This window comes from Halichoerus grypus, chromosome 8 (genome assembly GCF_964656455.1).
Source record: "Halichoerus grypus chromosome 8, mHalGry1.hap1.1, whole genome shotgun sequence".
NCBI classification, from domain to species: Eukaryota; Metazoa; Chordata; class Mammalia; order Carnivora; family Phocidae; genus Halichoerus; species Halichoerus grypus.
In genome coordinates, this window is record NC_135719.1 from 26,351,075 (window position 1) to 26,373,761 (window position 22,687).

General features: G+C 43.1%; 1 protein-coding gene and 1 long non-coding RNA gene across 2 annotated transcripts; one reads left to right on the top strand and one right to left on the bottom strand.

The window, feature by feature from the left end:
• Positions 1-381: 381 nt before the first annotated feature.
• On the bottom strand, positions 382-14,845 carry SNRPA1 (small nuclear ribonucleoprotein polypeptide A'). Its single transcript, XM_036092880.2, has 9 exons — positions 14,676-14,845; positions 12,434-12,581; positions 10,208-10,286; positions 6,438-6,484; positions 6,041-6,143; positions 5,365-5,444; positions 4,881-4,956; positions 4,110-4,203; positions 382-825 (listed from the first exon to the last, which is right to left on the bottom strand). Exons 1-9 carry the CDS (start codon positions 14,755-14,757, stop codon positions 767-769), a joined length of 768 nt encoding a protein of 255 aa, XP_035948773.1. The 5' UTR covers positions 14,758-14,845; the 3' UTR covers positions 382-766.
• LOC118536181 (uncharacterized) lies at positions 14,813-18,108 on the top strand. Its single transcript, XR_004917538.2, has 3 exons — positions 14,813-15,101; positions 16,788-16,940; positions 17,199-18,108. It is a non-coding gene; the product is annotated as an uncharacterized LOC118536181 (long non-coding RNA).
• Positions 18,109-22,687: the final 4,579 nt, after the last annotated feature.

A 22,687-nucleotide genomic window follows, 5' to 3' on the forward strand; every position in this document is an offset into this window, starting at 1 on the left:
TAAAAAGAAAACCCAGACCAACACCAGCAGATGAAAAGATGGATGGTGACGGTGCTCACCTCCACCACATTGTTTTTATGATTAGCCTAAATTGGCCATAAAAGGGTGTGAGAAATGCAACGAAGCATCCAGGAGCTGTGAGAGGACATTGCCGTAGCCTGCTCATTGGGCAAGACCACCCCCCCACACCCCTAACCATGTCCTAAATGCTGGAACATGCTGCCCCTCTGCTCAGATTCCAACAAGCAGGAGTTGCATTCCCCTACAATTTTTCAAATCAGTAATTAAAACCTGGCTGTCTTTAACGAAGCTGTTGTTATTCTTTGCATGGGGGAAAAAATGCACCAGATTGCAGAGTCTTACCAATAACCACTGGCAGCACACAGGTGATCTTCAGTTTTATTAAGAATTTAAAAATCTAAACATTTTATAGAGGCCTGGGAAGTCTACCTAGAAACACCGCCCTCGGGCATTTCCAACTTCCACATGTCCGTGTACCTCATTGCGCACCGCGCCCCCCCCCCCCATGACAGACAACGTGGCAGCACAGTGAATGTCGCTGTGTTTTTACTATTTGTAGAAAACTTGCATTTAGGTTTCAAAATTAATAATATTACAAAATTACCAGCAGCAGTCTTAAGCCTTTCGACAATGCTTATGAACTCCACTTTGCTGACCCAAACAAGGCTATTATTCCAAGTTCAAAAAGCAGGACTTGTCCCAAGGAGGCGTATTATACATCCTGCAGATACTCAGGCCACATTGCTCAGGACCCATTTGTGACCGTGTCTTCTTCCATCTCCTCTTCACCATCATCAGTGGGGCCTAAAGAAGAACACAAAGCCAGATGTCATACTGAGCTCAGAGCACGTGCTTCTCTGGATGCAAGTGGCCCTTCTGTGAAGCTACTGCATGCTGGTTCCTGGACTAGGTACCAACCCAACCACAGGAGCTTGGCGTCCAGAGACTACCTGTCTTTGGCAAGTATCAGAAGGGATGGTCAATTCCTAGGCAAAGGGTCACAAAGGTGTTTTATAAAAGTCAAACTCACTGTCTGACATTCAAATAACCCACTTTCGTTGCACTGATAATTCCTTTTTTGTGAAAGCAAAAAGCTTATACTTTGTGTTTTGTTCTTACCGCTACCATAGGCAAAGAAAATAGGAATACTCAAAAAACATTTGAATACCTACTACATGCCAGTTAATGGGAATACTCAGTGACTTATTGTCTCTAAATTAGAGTATGGCAACAACCAAAAGTCTTACACTTGTTCATCAATTTATGACAGATATTTGGGTCAATGTATTCTGAAGAAGGAAATGTTTTAACTCAGTGCATGGGAAAATTATTCTTGTTTAAGCCTACTGCTTCTACAGTTAGCCCCAACATCGGATTTCTAGACACAAAACTACCAGGATAAGAATGTCAGTCAAGTTTTAGTGTACTTAGAAGCCTCGGCCCACTGAAATCTATGGAGTACCCTGAATCATGTCTCCCTTCCTCTTCCCAGTGAACCTCCAGATCACAGTGAAAATCCAAGAGATCCTAAGGCCCAGATAAAACATTTTAGGGGAAACAAATCAGCTCAGTAATTCTGTCATATGACAGTCACAATAAGCCACTGTGATACAGCCTCTTCCCCCACCTGTCACCACTGAGCCTTGAAAACCTTTGACACGGTGCGCCTGGGTGGCTCAGTCAGTTAAGTGTCTGCCTTCGGCTCAGGTCATGATCCCAGGGTCCTGGGATCGAGCCCCACGTCAGGCTCCCTGCTCAGCGGAAAGCCTGCTTCTCCCTCTCCCTCTGCCTGCCACTCTGCCTACTTGTGCTCTCTAACTCTCTGTCAAATAAATAAATACACTCTTTAAAAAAAAAAAAAAAGAAAAGAAAACCTTTGACAGACTTCTAATGCTCTCAGGACATAAGACCGCATCCATCAGTCTGCAGGGTGTGTGGCCTACTGCCTGTGTGGCCTACTGCCTGCGTCCTCTGTTGGCTCACCTCACCACTTCTCCCTGTGCCTTGAACTTCACTCCCACTGGCCTCTTCCAGTTCAAGTGGGCAAGGCTCCTATTTGCCACAGGTGCTTTGCCTGTGTGGTCCCCACTTCCTCCCTAGAATGTCACTCTGCCTTTGTTTAGTTCAGTAATTTGCAAACACTTTAGTTTTAGGACCCAAAGAGCTTTTGTTTATATACACTTACCAATACCATATTAGATTCATCAATACTGTATTAGAAATTAAGATCAAGTATTTAAAAAAATAGTAATTCATTAAAAAAAAGTCTCCATTACATGTTAACGTTTATGTTTTTATAAAAAAAAAAATAACATTTTCCAAAACAAAAATATTTTGTGAGAAGCTTGGCATTATCTTCTATTTTTGCCTCTCTCTATCGTGTCTGACGAACAGCCGTCAGCTGGACCCCGGGACTGGCCTCATCAGTCCCCCTGCTACAACACTTTGTTTTCACTGAAGGAAATGAGGAAAATCAGCCTCACATAGACATGCAGCTAGGAAAGGAAGGAGTATTCTAACAGTCTTCGTAGACTTTTTGTGGCTTTTCCTGTTTGATGCTATGCTAAAACTTGACAAAAGTGGTAGTTTCTTAAGGGTTAGTTTGCATTGTGGAGTCCGAAACCTTATCAATGAACTTTTCATACTCTCTTACTTGAAAAATCCATAGATCTACCTTTTCTTTGAAGTGACAAGTTCGCTTCATGTTCAAGAAGATGCCTGCCTCTCAAATGAAACAAATGTTCAAGTGCATGGAGACAACCAACCAACTAGGGCATGCATTCGTGCATACCCTTATCCTGTCACCCAGGATATCAAAAGATATGCACTTAAAAAGGTGATATTTAATAACATTAATCTCTTTGCTTCGTGAAGGATGATCTTAAGTGAAACATTTTACTGAAAGTGCACAGCAGTTTAGAATGAGGACTACTAATACCTTCTAGGCCATGGCCGTGACCTGTGCCGAGGCCCCAGCAGTTTTACCCACCATTACTCTTGCATGATCAGTGCAAATGTTAATAGCGGTGGAAAAAGCAAGTAACACCTCAGTGTTATCATACAAAGTTCTGACCTCACAGATGCCCAGAGGCTCAAGGGCTATACAGTGAGAACCGCTGATCTAATTAATGTCTTACTCATTTTTAGCTTCCGTTCAGACATGACTTGCCCAAGGGAACTTTCCCTGAGTTGCCAGTCTAGATAGAAGCACCCAGTTACATTCATATCAAAACTCATAATATACATTTTTTGGGTAGTTTTCACTTTACACCCCCAGTGCCCAACATCCTGCCGGACACAGAGTTGGCATTCAGATATTAGAATAGGGGCGCCTGGGTGGCTCAGTCGTTAAGCGTCTGCCTTCGGCTCAGGTCGTGATCCCAGGGTCCTGGGATCAAGCCCCGCATCGGGCTCCCTGCTCCGTGGGAGGCCTGCTTCTCCCTCTCCCTCACTTGTGTTCCCTCTCTCACTGTGTCTCTGTCAAATAAATAAATAAAATCTTAAAAAAAAAAAAAAAATTAGAATAGCCAACACTTAGCAAAAATGTATGCTCATGTCAGACCCTGTGCTAAGTGCTACCTATGAACTCTTACTTATCTTCCCAAACACCCTTTGAGGTTGGTACTGTATGTTATCTTAAATTTAAAGATGAGGAAATGGACTTAAGATTAAGTGAGGATGAAGAAATTCACCCAAAGACAGAGCTGGTGAGGCTAAGATCTGAGCTTCATGCTGTTTGGCTCTGAGGCTTGTATTTCTAACCAACCACTAAGGTATCTAACACGCGTGCGCACGCGCACACACACACACACACACACACACGGGTGAAAGTCCACACGGTTCCCTCTGGTGTTTGGTTACGCTGCATGGCTAGGGAATAATGTATGCTTCAACTTTTACATAAAAAACCCTCGGGGTCCTATGCCAGAATATTCTCCATCAAATAACTTATCCTCAAAGATCATATGAAGGGATTTCGCATCCGTCAGAGGCTAACATTCCTGGGTCCTGGCATCTGAACTGCTCTGGAATCCCTTCAAGTACAACGTTAACTGGGCAGCCTGCAGACAAGAACACCGTGTCCTGACCTGGTCTGCGCTCCCTGCCAGGTATCTGGCCAGACTGCAGCAAGCCCTTCAGCCGCTCCACTTCAGCCAGGGTGGATGCATTTGCTATGGCATTCTGGAGGACAGAAAACAACGGAGACGGACCATTAATTGCATCTAATGATCAATCACCCAGAAAACCCTACAGAAGTCCACAGCAACTTTGGGAGCTAGAATATTAAATTGTTGTGTTGGCGCAAGAATTTTATTGTCACGTTGAAATCAACCCAAAGCCGAATCATAAATTCCCAAAACTGGTAAAGGGGTGTGGACCCGCTTACAAGACAGCCAACAATCACTGCAAATGTCCTAAAATTTTAGTGAATTCAAGCACCTATTTGGAACTATGTTACTGGGTAATTTAGGAAGCAATTATTATGAAATTAGGATTTCCCACTGATCATCAAGCAGATCTTGCAGACAGCAATCTTTGAAAATAAAAACTAAGGCAAACACTGAGACAACACACTAAGGTAACTAACTGTTCAAAATAAAACATACCCTGGGAAAATGAGAAAGAACTAGAACTGCCTCTGCTTTGACTGGCTCATGTAAGTAATTGAAGTCAAAGTCAAGCAATAACTCTATGCTACTTCCTTCTTACACAGAATACAGGCAGGAATCTAACTGTTGCTGGGCGGGGGGGGGGGGGGGGGGGCTGGACTACAATGTTTAGAACTTGGTCTATTACATATTTCATGTCCTAAACCCATGGCAACTCTCTCCAGTCCACGAGTCCTAACACGTTATTACCTTGATTGCTTCTACATCCCCTGGAGACGGCCCACCTTTCTTTTTGTCAGTTGGCAAACCAGCACCTGGGTTGAAACTTGGGAGGGGGAGGGAAGAATGCAACTGTTAAACCCGGACCAATGGAAGTTGCTTCTCTTTTACTTTCAAAAAAGCTTTTGAAAGTAATTCAACCAGTGTAGTATCTTATCTTTGTTAACAAACTGATACAAGAAACTCTCTCCTTCAGAAACACCACCCGGTTCTCATCTTCCTCTAGACAAAAAGCAGGAAGCATACAATGTTGCAGTAAGACTAAACACGGAAGGATTTGCTAACCTGGTAGAAATCTCATGTGATGTGTGGACCATTGTTGGTCACGGGCTATCATCACACAAATTCAATACTGTTATTAGGCACAGGTGTTTTAATTCTGTAGGAGGCAAAAAGCCAGACAGATAGTGTTTCTGAAGGTGAAGTGGAGTGAAGTTGGATATCCGTATCTTACGTTTTGCTTCTCCTGGCAATATCCTTTGCAAGCTGTGCACCCCGTTTGCCCTTGAACATTTTCTCTGCTTCCTGACGCTCCTACAGCAACACCACACACAGAGTTAATGGAAATAGGAATACCACATGCATTTAGATGCATTCCTCAGAAAACACGGAAGAAAACTCTCCTGAAATACTGTGGGCTGGTAAAAATGCCAAAAGCCAATTTCAAGTAAAAGGAGACAAAGGCCTTGCCTTCTCTGGTGAGGCGCCCCGAAGAAAGTTCCCCCTCCTAGTTTTAAGGAGGGGCTCTGGAGGAACTAAGAAGGTTTAAAAAGAAAAAGAAAACAAAAACACTCCCAGGAAAGGGAAAATCACTCTAACAATTAAAGCTGCTGAAAAATGGATTACATTAGCTCCCCGCGGGGCATGTATCTGAACGGTCTGTTGCTGACCTGCTCCCGGTGGCCGACCGCAGGCTGCCCGCACGGCCAGCACTACCGGCCAAGACAGCGTTAGCCCCAAGTCCTACTAAACTCTGCTACGCAAATTACATGATTTAACATTTTCTTTGCCACGTTTTTATTACAAACCAATAGTAAAACTCATTAGGCAATTGAAAAAAATCAGTAACAAAAGTATAAAATAAAACACACGAAACTATAATGACTTACAACCAAAAGAACAATACTTACTTTTAGTTTCACCTTCTGGAAATCCAGTACTCTGACTTGCGGAACTTTATAAATTACGTACAGTCTGTAATGCTTCTTATTTGTTACAGGATTTCTCAGAATACTACAAGAAAAGGAGTAACATAATGCCAACCTTGTTCATAGCGCAGCATACAAGAGGTCCATTTTAATAGCACCAGATGAGTCCATAAACTAAGGAAAAGTTCACATTTTTGCACATTTCGGTGTTATTAAGTTAACATTAGGGAAGCTTTAATAGAGCCCTGGACCTAAAGGAAATATTTTCACTCCTTGTTTTTAAAAGGTCCTTCTTACTCACTGATTGCTTTAAGATCAAGGCTGGTAATGGTGTTATGATAAGGGACTTCACTGTCACCACCACAAATCGTTTCCATACCTTAGGTAAGTCAGTGATTTGAGAGATGCCAGAGGGTCCAGATCACCCTGTAAAAGAAATGGCCACAGGTTAAGAACACGGAAACCACAGGCTATTTTGAGACTCTGAAACGGCAGATGCCTTTGGAGCAAGGACTCCTATCTTATCTTTGATTTTTGTACTGCCCGAGCATCTAGCACAATACTAGCACAGCACAGATGCGTAATAAATTCCCACTGATTAAACCGGTAAGTAGATTTGAGCTTCTTAAACTTACAATCTTAGTCCTAACGGTTTCTGTTGCAATAGCAGAAGAGACAAAAATTTTTTTATTTCCTGTAGCAACCTCCAAAGGGCTAGAATTTAAACCACTGATTTAGAAAAGAGATGTCAATGTTTCTGCAACTTCAGACCAAGTTCTTCACACAGGGAACCTCAAACTGGAGCCTGGGGTAACATGGTCCCCCCACTAATACCTGTACGCGCCTGGTGGCAGCGCAGGCGGCGCATCGTCTTGCGGGCAGGCACCTTTATTCAAGCCTCCCTCAAACTGCCTCAGCGTCAAGGACAAGGAGTATAGTTCAAAAAAAAAAAAAAAAAGGACCCAATTATGGGACAAGGGCAGGTTAGTTTTTGAATCTTCCCAAAGCATCCCATAAAATACAGTACAACAAGGACAGCAAAAGCAAAACCTGTGGTCAACAGCTACAACTAACGGAGAGGAAAAGGCACTGTGGCAGGAAGCCTGGAACAGGAAGACGCAGGGACAGAGCACTGCGAGGGCAGTGCGAGGCGCACGGGCCCAGCGTGTGCACAGGCCGCAGCAGAGGGAAAGCAGAGATGCACGGGACAAACCGAGTGCTCCGAAACGACCGAGAGGCAGTGAGAGCAGCCACCAGCAGATGGGCACATGCCAGGAAGGAGAGCAGCAAGGCTGGGGCAAGGCCCGAGGGGCCCAGCAATTTGGGCGCTCACTCTTAATACTAACCACAAATGGTATCCTTTCCAGGACAACACCCTACAAGGAGGAGAAACTGCTAGGACCAGACTGAAATTGAGCGGGACAGGGGCAAGAGGGACAATGAGGAAAAAGTACCGATAAAAGCAAGAGGGGAACAGAGCCAGGAGTTCAGAAAAGCAGCTGCCATTTTTAAACGCTTCACTAACACCCATCAGAGGGAGCTCTAGAGCACGCTACCTGCATAGCACCACTCAAAGAACTACACGGGAGGACCTAAAAAGGGACAAAGACAGACATCGCATGATCTCACTTGTATGTGGAATCTAAAAAAAAGACCAACTCACAGCAACAGAGAGTTGACTGGTGGTTACCGGAGGCTGAGGGGTGGGGGGAAAGGGAAAATGAGCTATTGATCAAAGAGTACGAACTTTCAGTTATAAGATGAGTAAGTTCTGGAGATCTAACGTACAAGATGGCGACTGTAATTAATAATAATATACTACTTTATACTTGAAATTTGCTGAGAATGGATCTCAAGTATTCTTACCATACAAACAAAAAAGTAAATATGTGAGATGATGGGTATGTTAGTCTGGTAACAGTAATCACTTCACAATGTATACATCTATCAAAAATCACATTGTATACCTTAAATACATACAATTTTTATTCATCACCCATACTTCAATAAAGCTGCAAAAAAAACCAAAACAAAAAGGAACGAAAGGCAACTTTTGTTAAACTCACACGCAGACACACACAAACTGTAAAATATAATGATGATGCCTTGATGGGTTCCTTAGACAGAATAAATAAATATGTTGGGAGGTATGAATTTTTTTTTTTTGAAGTCACTATTGTTTAAGAAACTAAAGGTAAAAAAAAAAGAAACTAAAGGTATTGGTTAAGTTGAAACTTTAATATCAATTTTTAATTCCCAGAATACTAAGAATAGGAATAAGTAATTCCTACACTATTAGTAGGAAAAGAATGACAGAGAGACAGAGAGAGAGAGACAGAGAGAGAATGAACACAGTAAAGGAGAGAAAAAGAAATGCAGAATGGGTGGATCAATAATAACCTCCAGAAAAAAAGACAAACTCAAATACACCAGTAATTAAATTAAATGTAAACAGACCAAATACTTCATTTAAAAAAACGACTTCACAGTGTATTTAATGAAACAAACCTTATCATATGCTGTTTTAATCTAAAATATAAGGTACAGAAAAGCTGGAAGTAAATTTTGGATGGAAAAAAATGATCATACAAATACTAACTAAAAGAAAGCCTGTTTTGGCATATTATAGCAGATAAAATAGACAAGGTAAAACAGCACTAAAAGAGATAAAGAGGGGCACGGCACAGTAATAAGGTTAGTTCATCAGGAAGGTATTAACAATTTAAAATCTTGTATATCAACTAAGAGAATTGCAAAATACATAAAACTAAAATGGACAGAACTCTAGGGAGACTGTCAGATCTACTACCATGTGAGATTTTAATATACCTACTTCAGTAACTGATAGCACAAACTCAGCCTTCATCTTTACAGACAATTTTAAATATAATTACAACATACACAAAAATACAAACAGCTCTGGGCACCTGAGTGGCTCAGACCACGATCCCAGGGTCCTGGGTTCAAACCCCATGTCCGGCTCCCTGCTCAGCAGGGAGCCTGCTTCTCCCTGTCCCCCCTGCACGTGCTCTCTTCTCACCATTCTCTCTCTCAAATAAATAAATAAAATCTTAAAAAAAAAAAAAAAATAGAAACAGCTTCTATCATGCCACACATTTCCTATGAATGTGCACTTTGGGTTGAATACCTCATATATTTTAGAAAAGACAGGGCCTCAGACCAGTGCTTTCTTACTTCTGGAGTCAAGTACTCCTTTGAGAATCTGAAGGAAGCTCTGGACCCAGTCCACCAGGAAAGAAACAATCATGGAAACAGGGAAGGGAGGTAAGGTCATAATAACACAAAATCAAGTTATATAATACAGACTTACACATCCAATGTTTAAGTGAAAAATTTAGGTTACAAAACAATGTATACTATGAACTCAATTTTGTTAAAAATTATACATACAGAGCAGAAACTTAAAAAGCATTAGAAGAAATAGGTCACCATAATTACACCCAAATAGAAAAATAAAACTTGCCCCTTAGCTCACAGGAAAACCAATTCCAAGTGGACCACTGATCTCAATGTGAAGAGTAAAACAAGTTTCCAGAATGTAACTGTCCAACAAAATTTAACATGTTACATATGTAACTGAATGTTTTCTAGTAGCCAATTAAAAGAAAAATACAAGTGTAACTTATTTTAGTAGTATATTATTTAACCTATTATCCAAAATATTATCATTTCAATATAAAAAATTGATAACTTACATTTTTGGGGGTACTAAGTCTTTGAAACCTGATATGTATTTTACAGTTCTTAGTACATCGCGATTCAGAGTAGCTGCTTGTGGCTACCATACTGGACACTGCAATTCTAGAAAACAACTTATGTTTACAGAAAACAACTCTTTCTGTAGTGGAAGCCTGACAGGTCATCAAAAATACTAGCAACACAACAAAAGACTGATAAATTGGACGACGCTTAAATTAGGAACTTTTCTATCAAGACACCCTCAGACTGTCAACAGATGAGCTAGAGTGGAAAAGGCTATTTAACTGAAAGAAGCCCAGATCCTGAATTACGAAAAAGACAAAGGATGAGGAGATCCTTCTTTGGGTTTTCTAAACTGTCTGTAAGAGGCATGTAGCACCTTTAATTCCTCCCCCCAAATGCATTCCCCGCACCCCCCATCTGACTTACCAGTTCCACAAGACTGTTGTTGGTGAGAATGAGTTCTGTCAGACAGGGTAGAGCCTGATCGAGCCCCTCACCTATACGGCTAAAACGGGGGAAGAACAGAGAAAAGACTTCATAAAAGTGAAAAGTAGGTAAGCTAACAATTTTATCTAAGTCCTTGTACAAAAGATTTCAGACTCCAAAGGTGGAAGAACTTTAGAGATCTTTCTTCCAACACCCTAACTGACAGAGGGAAAATGAAGCACAAAGAAGAAACCTATCGAGGGTCACAGGGTTAGTTAGTGGCAGAAGTGGGATGATTTTAGAACACATGCCTCCTGAGGACTGCCTGGGGTTCTTTCCATTACCATTTTGTCTAGTGAAAGCTACGGGCAGAAGCAACTGTGTAGAACCAACTACTTAGCTTACTTCATGACTCTTGTGCGGGTAGCACAGAAATACAAGTCATTCTGCATTCACAGCTCAGGTGCACGACAAACAACCACACTACAAGGGAACGGGTAACTCATGAGAAATACGCCTACTTTAAAAACGCAAGTCACTGGGTCGCCTGGGTGGCTCAGTCAGTTGAGCATCTGACTCCTGATTTTGGGTCAGGTTGGGATCTCAGGGTCCTGGGATAGAGCCCTGAAGTCAGGTTCCCTGCTCAGCGAGGAGTCTGCTTAAGATTCTCTCTCTTCGGGGCGTCTGGGTGGCTCAGTTGGTTAAGCGGCTGCCTCCGGCCCGGGTCATGATTCCAGGGTCCTGGGATCGAGCCCTGCATCGGGCTCCCCGCTGAGTGGGGAGCCTGCTTCTCCCTCTCCCTCTACCTGCCGCTCCCCCTGCTTGTGCTCTCCCTCTCAAATAAAAAATAAAAAATCTTAAAAAAAAAAAAAAATCCCTGCCCTCAAAAAGCAGGAATTCTAAAAAAATATTCTCTCTCTCCCTCTGCCCTCCCCCCACTTGCATCTGAGTGCACGCTCTCTCTCTCTAAAATAAACAAACATATCTTTTAAAAGTAAAAATTAAAAAAAATTAAAAAGCAAGCCCCTACCGAGGCATCTGGATGGTTCAGTTGCTTAAGTGGCTGCCTTCGGCTCGGGTCATGATCCCAGGGTCCCGGGATCGAGCCCCACATCGGACTCCCTGCTCCTCGGGAAGCCTGCTTCTCCCTCTCCCACTCCCCCTGCTTGTGTTCCCTCTCTCTCTGTGTCTCTCTCTGTCAAATAAATAAATAAAATCTTAAAAAAAAAAAAAAGAAAAGAAAAAAAAGCAAGCCACTACCTAGTACTAAAGACATTGTCTATAGACCTTCAGTAACTTTTTTTTTTTTTAAAGATTTTATTTTTTATTTATTTGACAGAGAGAGACATAGCGAGAGAGGAAACACAAGCAGGGGGAGTAGGAGAGGGAGAAGCAGGCTTCCCGCTGAGCAGGGAGCCCGATGTGGGGCTCGATCCCGGGACCCTGGGATCACGACCTGAGCTGAAGGCAGACACTCAACGACTGAGCCACCCAGGCGCCCCTTCAATAACTTTTTTTGATAAAATTTACTCAGAGGTGATGAAAAAGGGTTAAAGAAAACCCTCAATTTCAGTAAGTAATATTCTAAAAATCAGTTGTAAAGAAAAACAAATGGCAGAGGATATGAGGTAGAGACACTCAGTCAAAAATATAATTGTTGGGGGCACCTGGGTGGCTCAGTCAGTTAAGCGTCTGACTCTTGATTTTGGCTCAGGTCATGATCTCAGGAATAGAGCGCCGCATGGGGCTTCACACTCAGCGGGGAGTTTGTTGGAGGATTTTTCTCCCTCTCCTTTTGTCCCTCCCCCTGCTCTCATGTTCAGGTATGCACTTTCTCTCTCTCTCTCTCAGATAAATAAATAAATCTTCAAACATATATACACACACACATACATATATATAAATAATTGTTTGACTTTACCTATCTATTTAATATAATCCCTCTGATAATTACAATTATTGTTTTAGAAGCCAAAATATGTACAAAACAGCATGTTTGTAATTTAAATATCTATTACCATGAATATATAAGTATTTCTGAACAGATGCAAATAAAATGAGACCAATACCAAGTTAATCTCTGGACCTATATGGGAAAAGTGCAGCTTGTTTCTCATTTTAAGAAATATGTAGGCTCAACTGGCAGTTAAGTACTATGGCTTCATCAGGGAACACTGCAACATTCCTCTAGGGGAAAAAAATTACTTTCCACTAACAGACACTTACCATATTCTATTGTTGTTCACTAATAATGTTTTCAGTCTTCTCAACAAAGGAAAACCATCCAGTTTCCTGATTTCATTGTCAGAAAAATCAATAGCATCAAACTGGTCTAAGGTAGCACCTAGATTTTCAATGACAGGAATTTTATACCCTGTAAAATAGAAGGAAAAAAAATACACAAGTATTAATATGGTCAAAAGGTGCATTAAAACCGTAGCAGTACTTCATAGTAATTTGATTCAAAGCTTCCATTTATTCAGCAAGTGTTTACCTAACACCTACACTGTGCCAGACACTGTGCAAGTAACTGGTACACAACATGAGGAACAAGAGTCACATGTCCTAGCTGCCACGAAGCTTACCGTCTAGGGAGTGGACATGAAGATGGTCAAGACAACAAGGGCAAGGGCTATGGTAATGAGGGCACTTAGTAATAGTAATATGGGTAGCTAACATTTGCAAGAGTATTTACAGGGTCCCTCACACTGCTCTAACCAAAGCCCCAGAAATAGTTAAATGGCATGAGAATTTACATTGTAAGCTGCTTATTGTCAGTGTCCAAGTCTTGTTCATACATCGTGGAAGACAGTTCTTAACCTCTTTTGCATCCCCACAGGCCAGGTTCATAGAACTTATCAGGATATCCTCTACACCTCCCCCAGATACAATTCAGACTTCAAGGTCAATGGTTTATACACAATAATAAACCACCCTGTGAACAATTCACTCAAATACTCACAGATTTGTTAAAATGGGCCTAACGACTGTTCTAGGTGCTGGCAGAAGAAAGAAATGAACCCAAGCCACGGTTAAAGTACATAATTCAGAGCTGCAAGGGTTACACCAAAACAAGTATCCTCAACACTCAATGCACTTCAGAGACAGCAAAGATCAATCTGTGCCGAGAGCGAAAGTGGTCAGTTATTTCTGGAATCGAACTTTTCTCTAAACTTAATTTCAACAAAATAAAAGCACTGGGCTTGGGGCGCCTGGGTGGCGCTCAGTCGTTAAGCGTCTGCCTTCAGCTCAAGTCATGATCCCAGGGTCCTAGGATCGAGCCCCACATTGGGCTCCCTGCTCGGCAGGAAGCCTGCTTCTCCCTCTCCCACTCCCCCTGCTTGTGTTCCTGCTCTCACTGTCTCTCTCTCTGTCAAATAAATAAATAAAATCTAAAAAAAAAAAGAAAGAAAGAAAGAAAGAAAGAAATTCAAAAAATAAATAAATAAAATAAAAGCACTGGGCTTTGTCAGCAAGGAATCCAAACCGAAAGCAGAACCCGAAGTAGTGCTACACCTCAGCCGATGTTGTCCCTGTGGAGCCAAATCTCAGGCCTAAATTGTATTGTCTTATTCCCAGAGAAACTGCTCTTCACATTCTTCCTAAAGTCATTTCCTTGAAATGCTGATTAGACAATTGCACTCCCAATTTCTTCGCAAGCCTAAGGTTTAAACGGCTACATGAATTTGAATAGTTCAAAGCTTCCACCACCTTACACAGGGCACTCGTAGTGCAAGCCTCCTTAAAAGAATTTTTTTTAAAGATTTGAGAGAGAGAGAGAGCGCGCGCGCACAAGCAGGGGGAGCGGCACGGAGAGAGAGAGCGCGAGAAGCAGACTGCCCGCTGAGAAGGGAGCCCGATTTGGGGCTCAATCCCAGGACCCCGGGATCACGACCTAAGCGGAGGGCAGACGCTTAAACGACTGAACCACCCAGATGCCCCTAAAATGTTTTGATAAAAGGGACATATAAGACAACTGACGCTAATAACAAAGAAATCTTGCGGAAACAATCGCTTTTGTTCTCAGACTTCATTTCCTCCCTCGCAAATTATAGGTAATTAACACGTATCCTATCTATACTCCCACATTAACAGTTCAACGTATTTACTGAGAACCAACGAGCCGCTGAGCACTAGGATTACAGCTTTTAACATTTTCCCAGCTCTCAAACAGTTCAGTCTGTGAAATACGCCAAGTAAGGCCTAGCTGAGGCCCACGGGTGCGGATCAGGAAACGATCAATCAATCGGCTGGGAGAGTGAGCACAAGCGGGGGTAACTGAAGCCTCAGAAGGGCCTAGGGATGGTTTTAGGGCAGCAACGGCAAGACTCAGCCCCGGGCGGTGCTGGCACCGCCCGGCTTGGCGCCCACAATGCAGGCCTGCTGGCCAAGCGCCGGCCCTCCGCGCACGCGGCGGGGTGCGAACCACCGGGCTGCGCGCGGAGGCCCGCCCACCCCCTAGACTTACCCCGGAGGTCCAGCTCCCGGTCCCGCACGGCGTTGGTGTACTGAGCCGCCTGCTCGATCAACTCTGCCGTCAGTTTCACCATCCTGCCGCCTCCCGCTGCCGGTGCCACGGCCCACCAGCTGTTCCCGCCGCCTCCCGCCCGCCAGACTTCCCGGCGTCCCCCGCGCCCCGCCGCCAGGCAACACCAATCGCAGCCGGCGCATGCGCGTGCAGCTCCACATCCAGGCCGAAGCAATCGAAGAGCCACGCCCCCGACCTCGTTCTCTTCGGAGGTTCGGGCGAGCGCTGAGCTTGTCTCAGGCTCTGGGATTTTCCTTGGGGCGTATCTGGAGGAGGGCCCCTGATTCCAGATGTTTGTGTCCGCAAGTTAAGCAAAATGTGAAGGCACCCGAGTGGAACTATCTCCATGCATCGTTGCAGCTTCAGGTGGGAGGAGACGCGGTGTCTGTCCTCACTCCCCACCCAGGAGGGGCGGGCACCCGTGGGATCCAGTGAAGGGTCCAGGACTTCAGGTTCCCATTCCGGGCGGGTGCTTTGGTCCCCCGGGCTACCACGTGAGAACCAGGGCAAGGTCAATCACAGGGCCACTTCACTGGGATCGTCCTACCGCCCCGCGCGCCAGACCCGGCTCTGCGCCAGGGTCAGTTTCCTGTTAGGCCAGTGATCTCCAGACTTTTAAATATTTAATGGAAGCATGATATACAGAAAAGTGCGCAGACCAGGAATTTGCAACGTGACTAATAGCTACAGAGTGAGAACACCTGCGTTGCTGCTTCCCGGTCCAGAAAATGAACACTTTTCTGAAAGCCTCCCTCCCTTCCCAAGGCAACCAGGAATCGAACAGTTATAGATCAGTTTTGCTTGTTTTTTTGTTTTTTGTTTTTTTAAGATTTTACTTATTTATTTGAGAGAGAGAAAGCACAAGGGGGGTGGGGTTAGGGGCAGAGAGAGAGGGAGAAGCCGACTCCTGCCGAGTAGGAAGCCCAACATGGGCTGGATCCCAGGACCCTGGAATCATGACCCCAGTGGAAGGCAGACCCTTAGCCGACTGAGCCACCCAGGCTCCCCAACTTTTGCTTGCTTTTGATACAAATAGAATCATGCAGTGTGCTTGCCTGCCCGGTTTCTTTGGTTTTGTATTATGACTGGAACCATCCTGTTTGCGTGCAGCAATGGTTTGTTTACTTTCGCGGCTATATAGAATTCCGTTGTATATCTTAACCATCTGAGCCACCCAGGCGCCCCTTCCGTTGTATATCTTATACCATAACTTAGCCATTCTGCTGTTGATGGACATTAGGGTTGTTTCCTTTTGGGGCTATTCTAAATAATGCTGCTATGCACTTTCTTGTACATGGATCCAATGCACACGTGCCTGAGTTTCTCCAGAAGTAGAACTTCTGGGACATAGGGTATGGTAAAAATGCCTAACAGGCCAAGAGGCTGAAATAATATACATACTGTAGCTGTGCGTAAGGGTTTCCATGCTTTCAACCTCAGCCTCATTGGTATTGTCAGTATAATTGTGGTGATTCAGGGGAGCCTGGGTGGCTCAGTCAGTTAAGCATGGGACTCTTTGATTTCTGCTCAGGTCATGGTCTCCAGGTCGTGGGCTCTGCATGGAGCCAGCTTGGGATTATCTCTCTCTCCCTCTGCTCCTGCATGTGCACGTGCGTGCACTCTCTCTCTCTCTCTCTCTCTCTCTCTCTCTCTCAATTAATGATAATAATAATCATATAAAAAATAATTGTGGACATTCTGGTGGCTGTGTAGTGGTATTGCACTATTGTTTTGATTAGCTTTTCTCTAATAAGTAATGAGGTTGAGGACCTTCTCATGTATGTTGTCTATTCAGGTATCTTTTGCCAAGTGCTCATTCAAGTCTCTGGTCCATTTTTTTTCCCCCTACTGGATTGTCTGCCTTTTTCTTATTGACTTATGGGATTGCTTTGTATATTCTGGATGTGAGCACACTCTGTGGCTTGCCTTTGCACTTTTTTTTTTTTTTTTTTTGGTTAAAACTGCTTAAATACAAAAGAATTCACAGACTTGTCCTTGTACAAGTCACCAATGCTGCAAAACACAAATTGTAATCCATTTTGTTCTGTTTAGGATAACATCCTATCCCCCAAATCACCAAGTCAATCTGGACTGCAATTCAAATCAAAGGGCTACGAAGGTGGCCTCCTCACTCATTTTGCAACGGGAACAAGCTTTCACATGGTCCAATTCAAGAGGAGTCATCAGAGGAAGAACTTAGCTCAGGTAGCCCTACCTATTGACTGTCTTTTGTCCTCTTTGGGGGGGGGGGCGATTTCACTGTGGTCATGTAGGTCTGGGACAGGAAAAGTTTTTCTGCTTATTGGCCTTTCCACTCTTAGTGGTATTGTTTGATGACTAGAAGTTTCTAATTTTTATGTAATTCAATTCATCTTTTCCTTTCTGGTTAGAGGGTTGTGTGCCCCCAAACATTTTGTTGTTGCTGTCTACTAGCGGCTTAATCGTTTTTCTTTTCACACGCAGCTCTACAATCCCCCTGGAATCGATTCTTTTTGAACTTTTTATTGAATTATGATATAGTCACAGCAGAATGCAACCCAAGCACACCCAAGTAACTGACATCCGGGTCAAGAACAGGACATTGCCACATTCTAGAAGCCCCCTTCTTGTCCTTTCAGTCACATGCTTGCCCCAATAGTAACCACATCTTGCATAGATTGGTTTTGCTTAATTTTATATTCATGCAGATAAAATTGTACCTTATGTGTCTCTTGCTTAACATTGTATTTGTGTACAGATGTAGTTAACCTACGATCATTGTTATATAGTATTTCGTTGTGTGAATATTCCAGTTTATCCATTCTGCTGTTGATGAACATTTGGGTAATTTCCAGTTTGAGCTATTATAAGTGGTGCACCTATTATCATTATAATACATATCTTTAAGTGAACACATATGCTAATATATACATGGAAATGGAATTGCTGGGTCATAGGGTTAACTTACATTCAGCTTAAGTAGGTTCTACTAGTTTTCCAAAGTGGTTGTACCAATTTACATTCCTGATTAACGTTTGGTATTGTTTGTCTTTTTAATTTTAGCCATTCTGTTGGGTCAGTAGTGGTATTGCACTGTAGCTTTAATTGTATTTTCCTAAGTACTAACACAGTTGACAACTTTAAGAAATATCTTTATTGTCCATTGGATCATTGCTTTTGTGAAGTGTCTGTTTAGGTGTTTTGCACATTTTTCTATTGGGCTGTTCTTTTTTTACTGATTTGTAGATTTTTATATTTTTTGGATATGAGTTCTTGTGAGATATGTATAGTGAATATGTTCCCTCTCTCTGTGGATTGCCTTTTCATCCTCATAATGGTGTCTTTTGGTGAACAGAAGGTCTTAATTTTAATATAGTGTAATTTTTGAACCTTTCTCTATGTGGTTACTGCTCTTTTAAGTCCTTTTAAGAAATTTGCCCACCCCCAAATCATGAATATTTTCTTCTAAAAGTTTTGTTGTTTTGGGGCACCTGGGTGGCTCAGTCGTTAGGCGTGTGCCTTCAGCTCGGGTCATGATCCCAGAGTCCTGGGATCGAGCCCCGCATTGGGCTCCCTGCTCGGTGGGAAGCCTACCTCTCCCTCTCCCACTCGCCCTGCTTGTGTTCCTGCTCTCGCTATCTCTCTCTGTCAAATAAAAAATAAAAAATCTTAAAAAAAAATAAAAAAAATAAAAGTTTTGTTATTTTACCTTTCACATTTAGATTTGCAATCTGTCTGGAATAGATTTTTGTGTATGGTCTGAGGTAGGGATTAAGAATATATTTTTTCCCCATATGGATATTCATTTGACCCAGTTTATCATTTATGGAAAAGACCATCCTTTCTCCACTGCTCTGCAGTGCCACCTTTTTCATAAAATAAGTGTCCAAATATGTGAAGCTCTGCTTCTGGACTAGCTATTCTGTTCCATGGGTTTAGTTGCCTATTCTTGCATAATATCATAATGTCATTTAAAAACTTGACGTTACGGGCGCCTGGGTGGCTCAGTCGTTAAGCGTCTGCCTTCGGCTCAGGTCATGATCCCAGGGTCCTGGGATCGAGCCCCGCATTGGGCTCCCCGCTCCGCGGGAAGCCTGCTTCTCCCCCTCCCACTCTCCCTGCTTGTGTTCCCTCTCTCTCTGTGTCTCTCTCTGTCAAATAAATAAAATCTTTAAAAAAATTAAAAAAAAACTTGACATTAGCCTTAAAAAAGGGCTCACAGTTTTTTTTCAAGATTGTCTTGGTTATTCTTGTTCTTTGCATTTTAGTATAAATCTTAGGTCCATTTTGCATCTAAGAAAGAACACATGCTTTGATTTATATTGTACTGGATTTGTAGATAAGTTTGGAGAATCCATGTGTTTATAATATTGAGTATTCCAATCCATGAACATGGTGTAGCCTTATATTTATTTAGACTGTATTTAATTTCTTTGGTGTTTTATAGTTTTTTGTGTAGAGGTCTTATACATCTTTCACTAGACCCAATTTAGGTATATGATAGTTCTTGCTACTGTTGTAAACATCAAAATCTAAAAAAGCATCAAAAGCTAAAAAAAAAATCCTATGTTCTTAGTTTCTGCTACATTGAAGTATAGTTGAAATACAATTTCAACAATTTCTAGTTGAAATACAATTAATACTAGCATTGTATGCAGCGGTCTTGCCAAATTCACTTCTTAGAATTCTCATAGTTCATAACCGTTCTTTTGGGTTTTCTATGTACATAACCATGCTGAGAATAATGGCAGTTTTATTTCTTTCTTTCCAATTCTTATACTAGTTCTTTATTTTTTGCCTTGTTTCTTTGGCTGGGATCTTCAGCATGATGTTGTGGACAATGCTAAAAACAGACATCCTTGAGCAGGTGGAGGGGTGGGGGGAGAACCCTAATCAAGTGATCAGTGTTAATATCACCAATAATGGAACAAATCAAAATCATGATTCACTTACTAGAATGTGATTAGAAGGACACAGCATCAATTCTGGGAGATTCCTGTCCAAGATGCATGACCTGAATGGAAATGTGAGGAAACCTCAGATATATGCAAACTGAGGGACAGCCTACAAATAACTGGCCTGTAGTCTTTAAAAGGTTTAAGGTTGGGGCACCTGGGTGGCTCAGTCATTAAGTGTCTGCCTTCGGCTCAGGTCATGATCCTGGGGTCCTGGGATCGAGCCCCGCATCGGGCTCCCTGTTCAGCAGGAAGCCTGCTTCTCCCTCTCCCACTCCCCCTGCTTGTGTTCCCTCTCTCGTTGTGTCTCTCTCTGTCAAATAAATAAATTTTTTTTTAAAAAAATTAAACAAATAAAACGTTCAAGGTCATGAAAGTCAGAGAACTGATGAATTGTTCTAGATCGAAGAAGACTAAAAAGACATAATGACTAAATGCAAAGAGTGACCTAAAGTGGATCCTTTTGTTCAGGGCATTATTGGGACAATTCACAAAACTTGAATGCAGTCAGAGGATTAGATGGTAATAATACATCAGTGTTAACTTCCTGATCCTGGTGGCTATGTGAAGGTCCTTGTTTATAGGAAAACACTCTAAAGTATTTTGGAGGTAATGGGGCATCATATCAGTAACTTACTCTCAGATTGTTCAGGACAACATTTCTTTGTACTCTCTTTGCAACTTTTCTATAATTTTACTTTGAGATTGTCTCAAAGTAAAAAAGTGAAATCAAAATAATCCAGAACACTTAATTCCAGAGAGGACCACCAGGTGGAGTCCTTAGACCAGAGAACTAGTTTTACTTGTCCCTTCTCTTTCTGGATTAAAAGAAGGGGTTTCTTTACTTTGAAAAAGGAAAGTTGTATGGATTTCCTTTGCTTCAGTACATGAACAGGGACATAAATCAAACTATAGGTGGTTTTATTCATTGTACGACGTCCCTATGAAGTTGAGATTACCTTTTTAAATTTCATTTCTTTTGGGTAAGTTTTCTTAACCTCAGCACTGTTGACATTTTGGGGCTAGGTAATTCTTCATTGTGGGGTCATCCTGTGCACTGCAGGATGTTTAACAGTACCCCTGGCTTCTGCTCACTAGATGTCCTGTTGTGACAACCAAAAATATCTCCAGACATTGACAAATATCCCCTAGGAGACAGAAATCTCCAACAGGTTGAGAACCACTGTTTTTAGCAACAGAATGTTCTCTGCTCTGAGCACTTTGGTTCCTCTTTGCTCAACAGGGAGCCTAGGAAGTATCTGATTACTCCTAGTGTGGCTGGTACATTGTGTATGTGTGTGTTGGGGAAGAGTGAAACTTTGGGTGGTGGGAACTGAACCCTGGGACCCAGGATTCTGGTGGGTGCTCAGTGCTGTATCACCTAGGGGTGCTGTTCTGTGCACAGACAAACCAAAGAGCCTGGGGTGTCAGGAAAGGCCTTGGGCAACGAGCCAGGAAGGATAAGGCCTGGGCTCAAGGAAAGAAAGCAGTAGAGAAGGCTAGGGTGGGCAGAACCCAGATGCCTCCCAGCTTAATGGGCAGAACCTTAAGATGCTGGAGAATGGCCTTGGTTTCTATTATCCTTGTTTATTCTCATTAAAATGTCCTTTCTGCTTCACTTCTCCACCTCCTTCCCTTTCTATCCTCTGATCTGGACCTCCACCCTTCACCTGCTCCCAGGGGCCCCAGCATACCTCAAGCATTCAAGCATACAGCCCTCTTCAGCCATATTATGGTGATTCAAATGCAGTGGAGGGCAGTCTCCCCAGACTCCAGTGCGCCCTACGGCTGGCCCCCTTTACGCCATGTTGCCCTCCTGGTTTCTTTAAAGTTCAATTCTTTCCCTTTCCGTTATAGGTATAGCTTCTGTAAAAAGTGCAGCTTCCCCCAACCCTTTCGAGAGTTACAAAGTGTCAAGTCAGCAGTGGCCTGGGAGGGATGGAGATGAGCCTGTGGGGACCACTGGGAGGTGCCAAAGAATTTGGGGACAAGGTCAGAGGACTATCATCTCCTGGAAATAAAGCTAGGTTAAAACAAATGCATCGTGGCTGGATTTGGCCAACTACAGAATTAACCCCCCTCCTACAGAGAGCCAGCCCCCCTCCCTAGAGACAGGAAGGGAGCCACCTTGCCAGTGTATGGCCCAACGCAAGTCACTTTACCTCTATGAGCCTCAGTCTATGAAACAACAGATTTAGGGGAGATGACCCGTGACTTTATCCCATAAAGCAAAATCAATAAATATGTCCCCGCCTTTACTGAGTCTAAATATCCTTAAGGTTGGGCCATGTGTGAACAGGCATTTTCTATGGTCGGTCCTTTTTAACAAGGTGGTGTTTTGTCCGTAGGACTTTGTGAACAGCTTCTCAGCTTGCCACCACCCTCAGCAGCCCCAGGACCAGCCAGCCCCGCCACTGCGATGAGGGTCGTGCACTCTGAGGCTGCCTGGTTGGCTTCTTATAGTGGCGGGTGTCCTTTGGTGGGTGTCCTTTGGGAATAAAAGCAATTTATTTCTGATTCAGTCCCAAACATGTTAGACCATAGCTCTCAGTGGCTAAAGAGCTCCAGGGGGCTAAAATGGTGCCTTGCACCAGAGATACTTAGCAATTGCTGGTTTTGATTCCATGTCGGTCTCATGGGGGATGTTGAACCCTTACCAATATTCTGCCCTAGTCCTGGCTACTGTCTCCCGGACACACTCACTCAATCCTTCGTTGCCTCACATTGACAGCTCCCGGTGTCGTGCTCATGGTGGGTAGCTGTCAAGGTTGTGTGGCCGACCCCCACCTTCTGAGAGCTACACAGTGCTCCCCTCCTCTGGCTCTGAGGTTGCTGGAAAGTTCCCTGCAGCCGTGTTCTACTATACAAACTCCCTGTGGCCACAGCTGGTGGGGCTGGATGAACACTGATACGAAGCAGGATAACCAGGGCCAAGAAGCAGATTCAGAAAGCTTACCTAGGGAGTTTGATCCGTACCAGTTTTGCCTGGGAGATGTCAGTGGTCTTGTCATTTGTCCT